Source organism: Petaurus breviceps, unplaced genomic scaffold (assembly GCF_028583685.1).
Source record: "Petaurus breviceps papuanus isolate PSGF00001 unplaced genomic scaffold, PetGlider_PUasm1.0 47, whole genome shotgun sequence".
Classification (NCBI taxonomy): Eukaryota; Metazoa; Chordata; class Mammalia; order Diprotodontia; family Petauridae; genus Petaurus; species Petaurus breviceps.
This window is the reverse complement of record NW_027186349.1, coordinates 1729311-1748195: the sequence shown is the minus strand read 5'-3', so window position 1 is coordinate 1748195 and position 18885 is coordinate 1729311. Positions and strand designations below refer to the sequence as shown.

Genomic DNA, 18885 nt, shown 5'->3' with positions numbered 1-18885 from the left:
AAGAAGACAGGAAAAGAAGAAAAAGGAAGAAAAATGGAAACAATTGAAAATTATGAAGACTTACTACTTTATTTGATTTTTAAACTTACTCTCCAACAACTACAACCTGATCTGTTAAAAAAAAATCTTTCTAATGCTGTTGTTTACATGAAAGATGATTGATTCTTTTATTACTGAGGTGCCTAGTCATCTGTCTATTGGTGTGAGACATTTGGTAGCATAAACATTTCTGTGTCCAGAAAAGGAAGGAAAATTTATTATAATTGATTCTACTTTTCCCCACTTTTTCATTTCTTACATCAGAAATACCATGAAAAAATAGGAAAGTCTTTGATTTGTATATAGAAAAAGATACATTACACATATACCTGTAAGTTAGTTATTTCCTAATACCAAGCTGCCCAGATAATGTCATCATTGAAGTAAAGATCAAAGAAAGAACAATTCTATGGCAACCAGTACAACTGCTGTATCTCCAGGTGTGAATGTCTCTACTGCAATTATCTTTTTTCATACAGGCACTAAGCTTCAGTACAACAATTAGCTTCTTATTTTTGCCTTGTTCTTCACTTAGGTGTTGACATTAGCCAGACCCTTCCGACTAACATCAACATTATTGATGTAGCCTGTGAATATACATCTTGAATTTGGCCCCTCTCAAGATTATACTGAAAGAACCTTCAATGAGTCCATCAGGAAAGATCACACAATACTGTGAGACAGGGAAAATGTCTGAAGCCACAGATCCTGGGGCAAGAGTGGAGACATCAGAGTCCATGGGGATGGAGTGGTGGTAGGTCAGGGAATCATCTGAGCAGCATAACCTCTCAAACCATCTGTTTGTATTCTAGCTACTCATTATTGTGTATCATGTAAACAAGCAAAACAGAGCATTAAAAAGTTTTTGTATTAAAACAATTGTTTCCTTGGATAGGATTTTTTTTTCACAAGTTATTTCTAACTCCCTATTGTGTTCTCTGGAGCATCTGTTCCAACCTTTTCCCACATTATCTAAGCCACCAATTCCACCCACTCACTCTCTAATTCTCAGTACAGTCTTGCCCCTATTTTATTAAGAGAATGAAGCCTTATTGCCAAAGGGTCCCCAGTATCTCCCCCTCAACCTATTATCATAGAAAATTTATTGTCTGAAAAATTTCTCTTTATCCCTGCCTCCTTCTCTGAGGCATTTATCTCCTCTTCAAAGCTAACCTTCCACTTTTAATTTTATCATTTCTTCCCTTCTCCAGTACTTGCTCAATAAGTTATGCCCTGATTTTCAGCATTTTCAGTCTTTCCTTCTCCATTGTCTATTTCCCCTTTACCTACAATCATATTCAGATCTTCACTGTTCTTAAAAGAACAAAAGCAAAAACAATACTCACTTCTTCAAAAAATGACTACCCCTTGAACTACCATTGTATTTGCACCCTTCCAACCTAGGTAGAGTTAGGTATTAATGATTCTGACTGGAATATATTCAGGGAACTTTGTCTCAGCTTGTTGAGGTACACATGTTTGGAGATATCATAAGATTAAGAATGGAGGCACAAATGTGTTTTTCAATTTAGGCTGTGGTCCTGAGAAACTCATTCAGGAGAGCACAGGGTTTAATGGCAAGACATCTGAGCAAAGAAGAGGCCAAAATCCACGTATTTGGGATCAGGGCAAAAAATGGAAGCAGAGGTAGACTCTATGAAACAGGCAGAGAAAGAGCAGTCAGAAGTGGAAAACATTGCTGGCAGGCTGCTGAAATAGAAAGATTCACGGTCTATACAGTTAGCACTAAAAATCTTGGCAGGGTGATAAGGATCAGTTAGATTTTTCTGCCAGAGACTAACGTGGACATATGTTTAATATTATACATATATAACATATCAGATTGCTTGTTGTCTTGGGGAGAGAGGAAGGGAAAGAAAGTGGGAGGGGAAAAAGTTTGGAACTCAAAATCTTATAAAAGTAAATGTTGAAAAAAAAATAGGATGGAGCTTTCAAAATAATAATAATAATTTCTTCCAGAGGGGCAAGTTGCATCCAAAAGGGAATCTTGTTAAATAATGCCTTTTAACAGGAATAACTCAGGGCTTTCAGGGAAACACTATATTAGGACTGAGGTATGTGACTTTCTGATTCAATTTTAAAGGACTCCAGGTCTCTTTAGAGATTGTGGCCCCACAATCGTGCCTTCTACAATCCAGAAATTTTATGATCTGACATGGAATTTGCCAAGAGTAAAATGGATTAAATAAACCTCAAGTCTTAATTCATCTATTAATGTCAGATATGGGTGGTTGCTGTTAACAGTGTTAATGTTCTCCTAGAGACTCTGACATATTAATTGGGAGGGCCATCTACAAATGATGTATTGACTTTTGCACCACACATTTATGCTTTAAATGAGTAAATACAATATAACTTCTACCTCCCCTTCCATTGAACTTAAACTGTTCTCTTAAAATTCAACAATGACCAAAACTAATGTGTTTTTTCCCCTTAGTTCTCATCTTCAATGGATTCTCTAAAATATTTCACACTATGGTCCCATCATAATTCAACTGAAATAAATTCAACCAACATTTAATAAGTGCTATGGTAAAGGTATCAGGTTTGCCTCTGGAAGTATAAAGAAAAAAAGAAAAAATTAAAGCCCAAACCATTTTAAAACTCCACTGATAAATTAGAATGTAAATAGGGAAGGAATCCTATTGTAGTCACAAATCATAGATAACAGTAACTCACTTCACATATGAGAAAATTCATTCCAGAGATTTTTAATGATTTGCCCAATGTTACACAGTAGAAAGAAATAGGAGCAGGTAGTTGACTCAGTGGATAGTCAGGCCTAGAGGTCAGAAAGGCCTAGAGTCAGGAAGACTTAAATTCAAATCTGACCTCAGACACTTACTAGCTGTGTGACACTGGGCAAATCACTTAATCCTGCTCATCTATTAAATGACCTGGAGGGGGAAATGGAATACCATTTCAGGATCTTTGCCAAGAAAACCCCAAAAGAGGTCATGAAGAGATGGACAGCACAGAGTAACAACTAAACAGCAACAACAACAGTAACAAAGAAATAGAACCAGGATTCAAATTCAGGTCCTTTGAATAAAAATCCAGCCATCTTATTTTGGTATTATGCTGCATTCTTGTTTGTTCCAATGATACTAAAATCTTACCTTCTGTAAGAAGCCTCTTTCCTAGTCCTCCTTAAACTCACAGTTCTTCTCTATGAGACTGTTTCCAATTTACTATGTCTATATTTTGTTTCCACATAGTTGTTTGCATGGTATCTCCCTCCTTAAGACTGAGAGCTCCTGAAGAACCTGGATTGTCTTTTGCCTTTATTTATAATCCTATTGCTTGGCATGTAGTGAATGCTTAATACATACTAATGTACTGACTGGAAATCAATGAGCCACTCAAGCTTAGTTTCCTCATCTGTAAAATGAGGATGATAATATTAATTGAGCATTGTGTTTAGAGTCACAAAATTCAGTGTCTACATCTTGGAGTCAGAGCCAAGATGGTATAGAAAAGGTAAAAAGTTGCCTGATCTCTCCCCAGTTTCCCTAGACACAACATTAAATCAAGTCTAAAAATGAATTCTAATGGCAGAAGCACAAAAAGATGGGGTGAAACAATTTTCAAATTCAAGATAACTTATTTATTTTTGCTTTTTGGAAGGCAATTGGGGTTAAGTGACTTTCCCCAAGTCCTATGGCTAGTAAGCTTGTCAAGGATCTGAGGCCAGATTTGAACTCAGGTGCTCTTGGCTCAAGGGCCCGTGCTCTATTCACTGAGCCACCTAGCCACCCCAAATTCAAGAAAACTTAGAAGGAATGAAGGGATGGTCTATGACGCTTGGGTAAAAGGAGAGTGTAACCCAGTACAGCTGATGTCCAGGCAAGCCAAAGGGAGACCAGTATCCACAGCACAGATCAACAACCTAGGTCCCATGGCCTGGTTCAGGCCATGGGCACAGCAGGCTAGCTGTGAGGCTCCAATCCTGATGCAGCAGACTAAGAGTCAGGCCTGGCAGGCCCAGAAGCTCTGGCACAGCCAGCAAGAGGAGGCTGGGCAACCCCAGAGCAGCAGACAAGCTGCTAGGCCATGAGGCCCCAGCACAGAGAGTCAGTGACAAACCCCCAGGATCCTGGAGCAAGAAGCTTGTGTCAGTCCTTTCTGTACCATCAGGAGCACAGTATAATTTTAAAAGTCATGAAATAGGTTGGGAAAATGAACAAAAAACAAACAATGACAAAAAAGCCCTGACCCTATGAAGCACTATAGTGACAGGGAAGAGTACAACTCAAACACAAAAGAGGATAACAATACCAAAATGCAAATATGCACAGCCTCAAAGGGAAATAAGAATTGATCTAAGGCACAAAAAGTCCTCCTGGAAGAGTTCAAAAAGGATTCTCAAAATCAAATAAGACAGAAGAAAAATTGGAAAATTTATGCAAGGAAATTGAAAATGGAAAAAAATAAAACAACTTCTTAAAAATCAGAATTGGCCCAATGGAAAAGGAGGCAAAAAAATTCACTGAAGAAAAAAATTCCTTAAAAAGCAGAATTGACCAGATGGAAAAGGAAATGAAAAAGCTACCTGAGGAAAATTCCTTAAAAATTAAAATTTGGAAAGTGGAAGCTACCAAATCCATGAGACATCAAAAATCAATCAAACAAAATCAAAACAATTTTTAAAAAAAGATGAAAATGTAAACTCCCTCATTGGAAAGACAACTGACCTGAAAAATGGATCCAAGAGAGATCATTTAAGAATTATTGGACTACCTGAAAGGTATGATTAAAAAAAAAACAAAGAAAAAAGAAAACAAAGATCCTAGACAACTCTTTCAAGAAATTATTAAGGAAAGGTGCCCTGATATCCTACAACCAGAGGCAAAAATAGCAAATGAAAGAATCTACCACTGAACTGCTTATCTTTCCAGTAAGGGTGGGTGACAAGGGAGGAAGGGAATGAATCTGGAATTTAAAGTTTTAAAATCAAATGTCTAAACATATATATATATATATGTATATATATTCTATTAATAATGCAATTTTACATGTAATTGGGAAATAAGATATACAGGCACTGAGGCATAGAGATCCACTATGCCCTACTGGAAAAGTCAAAGGGGGTATGAGAGAAGATATGGAAGAGAACATATTGGAGGAGGGGATATACTGTGAGACTGCTATTTTGGGGCAGTGGGTAGGGGAAAAACAGGGAGAAAATGTGTAACTCAAAATCTGGTGGAAATGAATGATGTAAATCACAAGTTAATAAAGCATTTGAAAAATGAAAAAAAAAAGAAAGAAAGAATCTACCAATCAGCTCAGGAAATGGATTCCCAAATGAAAACTCCCAGGAATATTACAGCCAAATTCAAGAAGTCTCAGGTCAAAGAGAAAATATTGCAAGCAGCCAGAAAGAAACTATGTAAATATCAAAGAGTCACAGTCAAAATTACACAGGACTTAGAAGCTTCTACATTAAAGGATCAGAGTACTTGGAATATGATATTCTGGAAAGGTAAAAGAACTTAGATTACAAGCAAGAATAATCTATGCACTAAAACTGAGCACAATTTTTTTCAGGGGAAAAAATGGATATTCAATGAAATAAAGGACTTTCAAACATTTTTGATGAAAAGACCAGAGCTAGAGCACTGGCCCTGGAGTCAGGAGGACCTGAGTTCAAATCCGGCCTCAGACACTTAACACAAAAACTAGCTGTATGACCTTGGGCAAGCCAATTGTCCTCCAAAAAATAAAAGGCAAGAAAATACCAGAGCTAAACAGAAATTTCAGTTTTCAAATATAAGACTCAAGAGAAGCACAAAAAAGTAAGCAGGAAAGAAAACTAAAACTAAAGTTATTCAATAAAGTGTTTATATCCCCATATGGGAAAATGAGACTTAGAACTCTGTATTAGAGCAGTTAGAAGGAGTATACATAGGTAGAGGGTGTGGGTATAAGTTAACTTTGATGAAATAATGCAAAAAATTAAGGAGTGAGAAAGGAGTGCACTGGGAGAAGGGGGAAGAGAGAGGCAGAATGGGATAAATTATATAAAAAACATGAAGATGCACCTGTTACAGTGTTGGGAAAGGAGGGGGAGGGGCTGAGCATTACTTGGACTTTACTCTCATTGGATCTGGTTCAAAGAGGGAATAACATTCTACAGACTCAGATGGGTATAGAAATCTATCTTACCCTATAGGGAAGTGGGAGAGGAGGGAGATAAGAAAATGGGGGTGGGTGATAGGAGGGAGGGCAGATTGAGGGGGTCAGGTCAGAAGCAAAATACTGGTAAAGAGGAACAGGGTGAAAGGAGACAGAGTGGCTGTGGCTGATCAGAGCAATATGAGCTCAGAATGGTCTACCACAGCTCAGGAACAAATAGTCCGTGTGAACATCTGGGGTGGCCATTCTACCAGAGCAAGTGGCAATCACATTGTCATGAGTCTGTTGTTCACTATTTTGGGCAGGCATACCAACTTGTTGACTAGATTGGTTTTGACTGCAAAACCTACTACACCAGTTTCACAGCTCCCTCCTTCACTGTAGCCACTCCAGAAAACCTTGTATCCAGCTCCAACTTCAGTGAGCTGGCCTTCATTTGCCCGCCTTGTTTCACTCAGGGCTGCTATTCTGATGCAATAGCTGCTGAGTTCTCTTGCAACAAGAGCTGTTGGTCCTTCAGGTGTACTAGATTTTGTGTTGTCTATAAGTGTGCACACACTCCATATGCTGCTGGTGAGTAGAATCATCTTTGCAGACATTTCTGTACATTTTTTTGTGTTTTGACCATAAAGTGGGATTCCCCACCTGTCATGTAATCAGGCAAGGGTTGGGTAAGCAGACAATTTTTAGGGCACCTTTTCTAGCCCCTTCATCACACTAGGAGGTAAGCAGTGTGATCCTTAAGAGGCTGCTCAGACACCCAGGAGGCTGCTGAATCTCTGCTACTTCAAGTGAGAAATGACCCTATGGCCTGGACCACCTGTGTGCAGGGTTGTGACTACAGCTCCCAGCATATCCACACTTGCTGCTTTGTCACTTGCCTGTTGCCACAGGACTTTGAGATAGGTATAATGGTAAAATGGTATGGGTGATGTCTTTTGATTCATATGTAAATTAGATTTAAGTGAGGCAGAGGTGCATGAAGTTGTCAGCCTCACTCTCTCCTCCAGAGTCATCACAGTCCAATGACAGGATGGAATCAAGATGACTGGTGACAGCTCAAGATGCAGCAGATGACCTTGGCATCTTTGATGTCTAACCAAGCTCTAAGCACTCAACAGCACCTGTTGCAGCTGCCTTCATGGTTCTCATCCATCCATTCCATCAGGGGAAGTTTTCACATGCTTGGGGTAGACACCTCCCTAATTCACCAATGGGTTTGAGACCCCTTGATTTCTGTCAACCTGGTTTAGCCCATCTGTTAAAATGGTTTACCCGGGTGTGGCCACAGCACATGCTACAGCTTCTTGGAGCCACAGGTAAGAATTAAGTGGAACAGGCTGATACCAAAGGTAGAAAGAAGTCCTGAAAGAGACTCAGCAGCCATCACACCAGAGGTACCAGTCCTCCCTCAACACACCTTACACCCTAATTCCTCTCTAATCAGCCACTTGATCCTCCCACTGTCTGCAGGCTAAGAGCTCCAAAAGCAGCAGCTACTGCTGTCCTGGGGGTGGGGCTTTACCCAAACCCTGCTCCTCTCTTATCTAGGTCCCACAGACCTTTTCTACTGACCTTCTAAGTTGATTTGGCATTTGTGGGTTGAGAAGTCTGGAAATCACCACAGCTGCCCCTGAGGTCCACTCTGGGTATGCTGTGATCTGTGCCAGCGGGGCCCATACTGGGCTGCACTCCTCTCAGACTGGTATAACAGACATATCCTGTCAACCTTCCAGGTTGTCTTAGCTAGAAATTTGTTTCATTCTGTCATTTTGTGGGTTCTGCTGCTCTAGAATTTGTTTAGAGCCATTTTTTTTTACAGATATCAGGAGTGGTTTGGAGGAGAACTCAAGGAAGTCTCCGCTTTCATTCCACCATCTTGGCTCTGCCCTCCTGTGATCGTCCTCCTCAGGAACAAATGACAGACAATAACAACAGGACAGCAAGAAGACGGGGAATTTTGTATTACCCTATTATGTTCTGAGGTAGGAAAGAATGAAATGTATATGCTGCATTATACAGAGATGATTTCCTCTTTCTTCCTTCTATTGCCCTTCTGATCATCATGCAAACTGCTGCTCTTATGATTTTAGACTATTTCCTATTGACCAAGATTACCAGAGAGCAGTGTCATGGGGAATTTCTGATCTTGAAGCAAGAACAAAGAGGTGAGACTAATAATCCTGGGTGTTGAGGTGTCTATTGTGAATCCCTTCTGGGCAAAAAAAAATATTTAAAGGCAAACACTGTTTTAACCACTTTTCCATTTTACTCTTATAATACATGATACTGAAATGTGACCTCATTCTCTCCCCACATTCCTTATTTATTTCCATGAGCTCCAGGGGTGGTTCAGGTATTTACTCCCAGTGTCATCCACCCCTTTCCTCCAATGTCTGTAAGTATAATCAGAGGAGGTTTAAGAGATGACTCTACATAGTGGCATCTGATCTATAACCTTTCATTTTCTACTAGGTATAAATAACTACATGATCACAGTATGTTAAGTATTTTGATAATGTCTATTTGGGAAGAGATGTAATCAGAGAGAGCAGAGAGATAAGGCATGGCAAGGGAATCATGAGATGTGTCCATAACATAGATTAAATATCTTTTCATCACCTAGATTAAATTTTAGACCTACCTAGCACCATCGCTTGAGGACAGAGGCACCAGAGTGGGGAGAACAATCTATATGCATGCAAAGAGTGAGGATGCTATTGTCTTTTAGGAAGGAAATGCCATACATGTGCCTTAAAAACTCTAACAAGAACAGTGGGCTTGATGGAATCCTAATAAGGCTGCCCCCAGCCCCAATATTCTAACTTCATTATAGGCCTGGACCTACTGAATAGCAGGCCCACTGCACCTACCTAGCCACCCCCACCCACCCACCAATGTCCTGACTTCTTCATATATGCCTCACTGCTCACTAGAACAACAGGGGTGTCCCTGAACTCTTAGTTCCCACAGAAACAGCAGGTGTGTCCATATGATGGTAACCTAGCTACTGCCTCTACCTGGTCACTGCCCCTAGACCCATTCCCATAGAAACAGTGTATTCAAGCACAATCACATCATCCATCTAGTCCAAGACAGGACCATGACAGCTAGCCATTTGGAGGGCAGAATGACCAGAATGTTTAACCACCCAACCATAGATGGGAGCCCTCCTCCAGTATCTAATCCCTTAACAAACTCCTCCTGCCTTTTTAATACTAATGATAGTCCAAAAATCCATCTTGCTTTCTCTAAAGTTACTGGTTCCTGTTGGGACTTAGCCCACTTCATGGGAGGCGTCAATCTCAGTAAGTGCCTATACTTGGAATAGAGGTGGTCTGACTGAACTCTTTGAGTCAGACAGTTCCACCACAGCACATCATGAAACCACAACAGCTTTGGGGTGGGCAGAGCCCCCACTGCAACACTTTTTGGAGTCCCAGGCTGATGATTCTAGCAGAACATCGCCTTGTTAGCAACTTGGAACCTGCACTACATCACAGGATATTTAACACAGGAACATGCTATCTACATGAATGTTTAAGGAAGACAAACAGGAACATATTTTGACTGCTTGAAGTACTAAGGAGTCATATGTAAAAGGTTCATGTGTAAAATTCACACGAAGCATAATTTTTAAGATCAAGTGAAATAATGAACTTAAAGTACATTTTATACCAAAGCATTAGGTAAATATATATTATTGTTATTATCCAATCTCAGACATGTCTGTTGAGGTAAACTATCCTAATGGTCATACTGATTTCACTTTCACAATTATTTTTGTCTCCTCTCTCTCCCTAAATTACCCCCACTCGTTTCTAATCAGTCACCATATGGCTATAATAGTCTTTCCATGTGTTCTCTTCCCATCATTTACATTGTCAGCAGCTTAGTTCAGGCTCTTGTGACTACTTGCCAGGACTATTGTAACAGCACTTAACTGGCCCTCCTCACTCTTGACTCTCCAATTCATCCTCCCAAGATTGCCAATAGTTCTGACCAGGTCATACACATGCTCAAAAACCCTCTGTCATTCCCTAGTAGATGAAATAGATATATCTTAACCTTCTATTTACAGCCTTTTGTAATCTATGTCCAATCTACATTTCCAGTCTGGTTTAATATTATTCCCTTTAATGGATTATCATTCCAGTCAAACTAGATTTCTGAGGATTCCCTTAATTTGATGCTCTTTATCAATTTCTGCACATTCATACTAGCCATCCTCTGCATTGTGTTCCCTCATCATTTCTACTTTTCAGAAGCTTTATCTTCCTTCAAGGTTTAGCTCCAATGTCTCCTTTGTGTAGTCTTGCCTGACCATTCCTCTTCACCTTTCTTCCTCATCAGCAGTAGGGGTTCCCTCACTCCCCAAGTTATCCTAATGTATGTTGCCTTGGACCAGTCACAAGTCTATTATACTTGTCTATGTATAATACATATGGCCAAATATAAAAGTATTATGTATATATTCAATCTATCATTTGAGCACTTATTAAATGATTTCTGTGTCAGGTATCATAAATGCAGTATACTCTTCTGTGTATGTGCCATATCTACTCTCCTCACTCTTCCACCCCTAGCCCCAAATAGAATGAAAATTACTCGAGAATACAGTTCAGGAGCTGTACTGTATTGTTACAAGTAGGTGGACATTAAAGGTGCATAATAAGTGTTGGCTGAACTGAAACGAATTATTAAAACCTGACAGGGCTATTTTGAGGGAAGAGCTTTGTAAATGTAAGCCATTAGAAATCTGTACCCCCAGTTCTCTTTTACAAGCTTAGTACATACATATTTCTATCAACCTGCAGAACATCTCTATTTGCATTTTTAGCTAGCATTTAAAACTCAACCTTCCTAAAACTCATCACATAATCCTCAGGGCTCCCAGGTCAAATTATCTTCCAGAAATCTTATTTTTTCTTAAATTTATTTTGTTCTCCAGTCCCTTCAGGGCAGAAAATTCAAAGTGATCTCTGATTCTTTCCTCTCCCTTCACTCCCGACATTGACTCAGTATCTAAGCCTTACTTGATTCTTCCTTCACATTGTATCTTATATCTATACCTTTCCTTAAGTTCATAGTCATAATACATATAGCATCATATGTATGGTTTCAGAGTTTCAAGAGACTTCAAAAGTTGTCTATTTCAATCCATACCTCAGAATGCCCTGTAACACTCACAGCTGATCATACAAGCACTGCTTTAAGGGCTCCATTAAGGAGCATGTGAAGGTGGTGGTGTTGGGGAGAAATAGGACATTCTGGAGAAGTCTATTCCAGATTTGTGTAATTCTAATTTCCCCCATTTGTTAAACCTAGATCTGTGTCTTTGAAATGTCCCACTGTTGTTAGTTCTGTTTTTTGGGTTCATGCAGAGAAAAACAAATTTCTTTCCTATGATATCCTTTCAAATATGTAAATATAGCTATCGAATCTTCCCTAAGTATTCAGCTTCCTAGGTCACGTTCTCCCTCCTTGTTACTTCAACCTAACTTCACATGGCATGGTTTAGTTTTCCTGAATCATTCTGAAGGCTATTCTAGACACTCTCTAGGACAGACAGACACACACATATGTATGTATATATGTATATATCTACATATATAGTAGACAAGGCTAAACACAATTCTCTAGATATGATGCAATCATTGTTGGGTATCTGCATATTATTCTTATTCTGAATATTATGCTTTTTTAATGTAGTCTAAGAATTAACTTGGGGGGGCTGTAGTATCTAGCTATTTATGCATATTGAGATTGATATAAATTCAATTTGACAAACATTTATCAAGTCTCAATCATATGCAAAGCATTATAGTAGATGTAAAGATATAAAAGAAAAAATAGAATCCCTGCCTTCAACAACCTTAACTTTACTAAAGAATACAATATGTTAACAAAAAAGTAAAAACAATATAATGAGAAGAGGTAGAGAGTAATAATAACTGGAGGATTAGGAAAGGTTTGCACGTGAGATATGTATCTTGAAAGAAGTTAAATGATACAAGATGCATAAGTGAGGAGAATGTATTCCAGGTATGGGGAGGGCAGATGGGAGTGGGGCTAGGTGATGGAGAGGAGAGACTGCCTATTGCAATGAATATAACCAGAAGCTGGGAACAACAAATAGGTCATTCTATTTGGAAAGGAGAGTTCCACTAATACTCCCATATCTTATGTTTGGTTTTCACACATTATTCTAGCAATACCTTCTCAATCTTCTGTATATGAAATTGATCATTTTCATAGAACATTATTTTCATTACTATCACATTTAATCTTGTTAAATCCAGTCCATGCTTTAGTCTTTTGAGACATCATTGAATCCTTATTCTTTTGTCCAATGTGTTATCCATTCCTTCCAGTCATGTCATCTATAATTTTGATATGGATCATCCCAACAAAGCTTTCATCTGAGATACTGATAAAAATGTCAAGCAATAAGCTTATAGTTAATGATAAATCCCTAGAGGGTTTCACTAGAGAAGACTATTTAAGTTGATATGAAGTCAAAACCAAATCTTTTTGTCCAGTCATTAAAACCATTCCAAAGGAATCTAGTAGTACTATTGTCTAATGATTGTCTTTCCATTTTCTCCACAAAATATACCGTGACAGGCTCTGTCAAAAGATTTGTTGAGGGGCAGCTAGGTGCCACAGTGAGTAAGAGCACCAGCCCCGGAGTTGGGATGACCTGGGATTGGTTATGGCCTCAGATACTTAACACCCACACAAAATAACTGGCCGTGTAACCTTGGGCAAGTTACTTAACCCCAATTGCTTTAAAAAAAAGATTCATTAAAATCTAGTTAAACTATATCTTTAGCATTGCCTTAATATATGAATATGCTTTAAAAATAAAATAAATTATATAGCAAGATCTGCTGTCAATGAAGACATGTTGACTTTTTGAAATCAGTGTGCTCCTTTCTACATGTTTGCAAAGCATCCCATTAATAATGTTGTAAAATTTCTCAGGAATTCAAATCAAGAAAATCAACTATTCCTCCTCTTCCTTTATGTTCATCTATCAGAACAATATATATAACTGCTAATTCTACAAGTACCTTGGGATATTATTTGTCTGGTCCAGGAGATTTGAAATCATTGAAGGCACTTAGATGATTATTTATTATCCCTTTACACTAGAAGGTTGCAACTACTTAACAAATTTTGTCCTGTTCTTTGCAGTCCAAGCCTTAGCAAAGAGTAGGGAAGTAAAATCAGAGTTGAGTATTTGCCTGCTTTCTATTGTCTGTCCTCAGGATCCCATCAACCCCAAGCAGCACTTCTTTTATTGAGCCTCTTTTTTTTTTTAACCAGTATTGGCTTCTAAAAATCCTTTTGTTTTCATTAATATTCTATTTTAAAACGATCTTATTGACAACTTTTATTGTTTTATCATCTTCATTTTCTAATACATCATCTCTTCTTCCCACAGACCCAGAGTCTACCTTTGTAACAATAACAATAACAACAACAACAAACAAACAACAAACAAGTGCTTTACCAAATGTATGGATCAGTTCCAATGACATATGTAGCACTTCACATTAAAACTCTTTTCTGCAAAGAAGGGAGGGAGATGCCTTTTCATATGTATTCTTCAAGGTTGTACACATAGCAGCAAACCATAGCAGTCATCATAATTTCACTGATTGTATTGTTGCTATTTTTTTCCATTCTAATTTATAGTTATAGTCATGGAATATATATTTTCCTTGTTCTGATGACTTTATTTTGTATCATCTCATCCAATTCTACTCATGCTTCTCTAGATTAATTATATTCACTGTGTCTTATAGACTATTTCATTTTATGTATCACACCTTGTTTTTTTGATTAATAGCTTCATTTTTTTTAAGCACAGAAATTCTTTTATTCTTTTTTAGTTCTACATTTTCTCTCTCTTCCCATCACTTCCCTGACCAAACAAGAAGGCAAGAAAGACACAAAATATAACAGATATATAGAGTTATGCAAAACAAACTTTGGCAATAGCCATATTCCAAAAGAAAAGAAAAGAAGCAAAAGAGAAAAAAAAAACATGATTCAATTTGTGGTCCGCATCTATCAGTTCTCTCTCTAGAGGTGAACACCATGCTTCATCATAAGCCCTTTGCAAGTGTGGTGGGTTATTGGATCACAATATATTTATTGTAGCCATTTGCCTATTGTGGGCGTCTACTTTGTGTCCAGGTCTTTTTTAGTTATTATAAAAAGTGCTCTTATGAATATTTTGGTATATATGGATATTTCCTTTTTTTATTATGAACCTTCTTTGGGACCTATATCTAGAATCAGTGGGATCTCTAGGTCAAAGAAGATAGAAATCTTAGTCCCTTTCTTTACATATTCCATACTGCTTTCCCAAATGATTAGACTAGTGCATAGCTGCTCCAAAAAAGCATTAGCATACTTATCTTTCCACAGCCTGGACAGCATTGAGCACTCCCATGTATGTCTAAACATCTTTGTCAATTTTCTGGTGTGATGTGAAACTTCAGGAATATTTGTTAGCTTCTTTTTAATTAAGACCTCATTTATTAGAGATCAGTAGCATTCTTTCATATGGTTATCAGCAGTTTACAATTCTTTTCAGAATTTTTTATTGTCATTAATATCATCCCCAACCTGAACTTATTTGAAATTTAGGATTCCTGACATTATTTTTGCAGGATTGTACCATCTTTCTGGGTACATCCTCAATTACTTATCTTCCTTTGCTTGTCTCTTCTATATATAAAATTTAAATTTAAGTTAGTTAATGAATTCCCTATATATCCACATTGGTCTTTTTAGATAGTTCTCCCACTTTTCTTCCTCAATATAATTATTTCTGTTAAAATATTAAGATTTAATTTGAGAGCTTGTCAGCCACTCTTGGTTTGACATGCTCCTTACACTTTCTCTGAATGCTGCATAAATTCCTTCTCCCATATTCTAGAATTGACAGGTGACTCCAGTCTGTGACACAAATTTTAAGATTTAGTGGACACTTTCCCAAGATTCTCATTGTTCCTACTTCAGCAACCAGTTCTTCCTTGTTAATCTAAATTTCAAGGGATATTCTGATAACTGAACTCTCCTTTCAGTGCTCTGTCATACTCTTTATCTCCTCTCACATCCATCACATGGCAATAGTACTTCTGTTTCTCCCTCTGTCAATCAATCTTCAACCAAATTCTCTCTACCATGTTTTCTCCAGCTGGTTCCTGGATGTGTATGTGTGTATATATGTATGATGTATGCATGGATGCATACATGTATATCTTATCTATGTGTGTATTTGTGTGTGTATGTGTGTGTGGCTATGCCTTTTTTTTCTAATGTTTATGAATAAAGCTATCATTGCCAAATCCCCAGTATGAATTCCGTACTACCCAGTCTCAATGATATTTGCAATGCTATATCAAATTTCTCCCTGTGTAAACAGTGATACAGTAGAAAGAAAGCTGGATTTGGAGTCAGAGATCTAGGTTTACAATCTCTCAGTCTTATTATTTGTCTGATCCTGAACAAAACATTAAAACTCTTTGGGCCTCAGTTTCCTCATGTACAAAATAAGGATTTTGAACTACTAAAGCCTCTTCTGGTTTAAAATCCATGATGCTGTCATCTTATAAACCTAAATATCTGAAGCCAAAAAACATTTGATTTAGGAGTCATGGATTTGAATATCAGTTCTTTCATTTACTCGATGACCAAAGGGTTTTTTTTTTTTACCTCTCCAAGGATAATTTTCCATATCCATAAATTGGAAAGGATAATACTTACAAGATTGTTTTAAGGAAACCACATTGTAAACCTTTAGGTACCATGTAAATGTGGATATTTTCATTAATATTATTTGCTGCGGAGCCTTTTCAGCTTAATTTTACAACTGTATCAGAAAAATTAAAGTAAATTGAATGGGATAGATGGAATAAAATTTACAACATAGAAATAAATGTTAGTCTTGTAAAGACAGGATAAAGAATTTCTCTAAGACCAAGAAAGAAGGAGATGACACTCAAAAATACAGAAAAATACTGAGGTAGAAAGGAGGAAAATTCAACGAACTCAATTCAGTTTGACCTTCATCTCAATAAACTAGTAAGAGATAATCTATTGATGGAGAGGAGATAGAAGATCAAAAGTTTTTCACTTGTGGGAATTAAAAAAATAACTGCTTCTAAGTAAAGCTTTCAGTTCATTCAATGAAAGTATGAAAGTTCTAAGGAGGGGGTGAAGGGATAAGTTTAAATAAAGGAAATTTACTTAAACAAAGGAAATTTAGAACTTCATTGATAGAAAAATTGAGATCTGGTTAATCATGGGATAAGAAGGAAGAGAATAAAAGCAGATAAAATAATTCCACAGGACTGCCATGCACGGATAGGTTAGGCTTCATGGAAGGAATACGACATTGATGACATCCTAAATTCTTCAAAATTGACTCAACTGGAGTGTTGAATGTCTAAAAATGAGTATCTTTCCAAGGAAATAGACATGATTCAAATTTGAGTTTAAAAGTTGATATATGTTCTTTTTACCTACCTGCATAGGTAATTAACAATAGGTCTAAACTAGCAGAGTATTACAAATCACCACAAAATGGAGGTCAATGTGGTTAATTAACTTTTCTAGTTTGTCTTTGAACTTTTCTTAAAACCAAATGTAATTAGTATCCTGAAGGTTGAGACGTTGGAGAACTCTGATGATGCCATATGTTTTCATCTACAGCATAGCAGTAAATGTAGAATTTTCCTATTGTAGAAATGTAGCTACTGACACTAAAAATTAAGGCACATGTTTTCTTTTAAAGATTCTGCCATTAGTTGTGACATGAAGCTCCAGCATTGAATTATTGATCAGTCAAGGAGGAAGGCTTCTTAACAATCAATATGACATCCAAGTCTAGATCCCTTAGAGAGGGAACTGATAAACAAAAGGATCAAAGTAGTAAGTTTTCCTCTTTGCATTCCTGATCATAGCCCTATCTACAAACCCACTCCCCTGTATTCTACTTAGTATGGATTACTTCACTGAATTATTAAAATATAAAAATTGGAATGACTTTTAAAAATAGACCACAATAGTTATTGAACAGGAGTCATCACTCTTGGATGTTTCAAGTTGTCATTTGTTCTTTGACTCGGCTAAAATGTTTATATTAACTATAACCCACATTGTGTATCCTCATTTAATAGAATTTCATAAATATTCATTAGTTTCATGGCCTCAAAACGTAACATAACATGATAAAAGTAAATATATATGTATACATATACACACACATAGATTTTAAAACTCAATAAATAAAAAAACATCAATCAAAAAAGAAAAAAGGAGAGGAGAGAGAGAGAGAGAGAGAGAGAGAGATGGAAAGAGGCCTGAACTTGGAGTCAGTAGAAGACTTAGAGCAGTATCTCACCTCTGAACTTTAATAGTTTTGACTGAGCCCTTGTTTATTCATTTCTAAATTTGGGATAATAACACTCACGTAATCTACCTCTATCAGGTGGTTGTAAGGATCAAATGAGACAATGAAAATAAAGTGTTTTATAAAACTGATTGTATTATATAAATGTCAACTATTATTACTATTGGTGATGTTATTAAATGACAAGAAACCAATGACACCTAAAATTATATACCCAATCACAGGTGTGTATTTTATATGCATATATATGTGTATATATGAACATACATATACACACATATGTGTATATACACACATACTCTTTTACAGATTTCACATGTTAGATTTTATATATTTAAACCAAATAATTGCTAACTCATACCCAGCTTAGAGGTACAAAAATCATACTGAACAGCTTACTAATGAAAGATACTATCTTCTAGAATTCAATGTATACCACACAGATTCTTTATTGCTACACAAGACAATACAACTCTCTGTGCCAAAGTTTAATTAAAGTTTAAACATTTGAAAGGGTGATGATAATATTTTCACTGATAAAATATTTACCTGTCTTAGGATCGATAGAGAAATAAGGCTGTCCCTGAAGGATGCTGTAAACCACTCTGGCACTATTTCCATAGGTTGGATCATCTGCATCTGTGGCTTTGACCTGAAGCACATATGCACCTAGATAAAAGAAGAGATGGTAACAATTGAGCATTCTAATCTCTATTCTGTCTGTCCTGACTTCAGTTTCTTTGGATTGGGGTACACACATGCCAAAGATCAAGGGCAAAAGAAATGTCAACTTTGGTAACAAATGACCAAAGACTAACAGAGGTTTGCAACCTCTGTTAATTCCAAAAATACCAAAGAGCTCACACAGGTTAAGAGCATAAAGCTTTCTTTATTCTGTTGGGGGAGAGAATCAGTTAAACCCATGTGTGGGGGCCTCCTCAAGTACAAGACCCAAGGCAGTAGGGTTAAACCTCAATTTGTATATTTGAAGTTAGACAAAGAATTAAACAGTGTGGTGTAGCAACAGTGGTGGGGCACAATAGCAACAGTGAGGCAAAGCTATCTGGTGATAAAAAGTCTGTTCATAACAGGGTTTCATGTCTGGGTCTGTTGGTGCTTGCTCAAGCTCAGGGACCATCAGTTCTGTGATTTAGTTGCAGGAAAGTTCATCCAGAATACAAAAGATTATTGTTATGCCAAACTCAGTACACACTTGCTTTTTGGGCCTTATCTCTTGAAAACAGGTTATCTAA

The 18885-nt window shown here is 37.2% G+C and overlaps 1 protein-coding gene across 1 annotated transcript in view; it reads right to left on the bottom strand.

Annotated features, from left to right (window-relative positions):
• The window catches only part of CDH12 (cadherin 12), a 1453320-nt gene that overhangs the window by 145091 nt on the left and 1289344 nt on the right, over window positions 1–18885 (bottom strand). The window contains exon 6 of the mRNA XM_069101402.1: window positions 18182–18301. Within this exon, the coding sequence (XP_068957503.1) occupies window positions 18182–18301 (120 nt within the window). The remainder of the gene's footprint in view (window positions 1–18181; window positions 18302–18885) is intronic.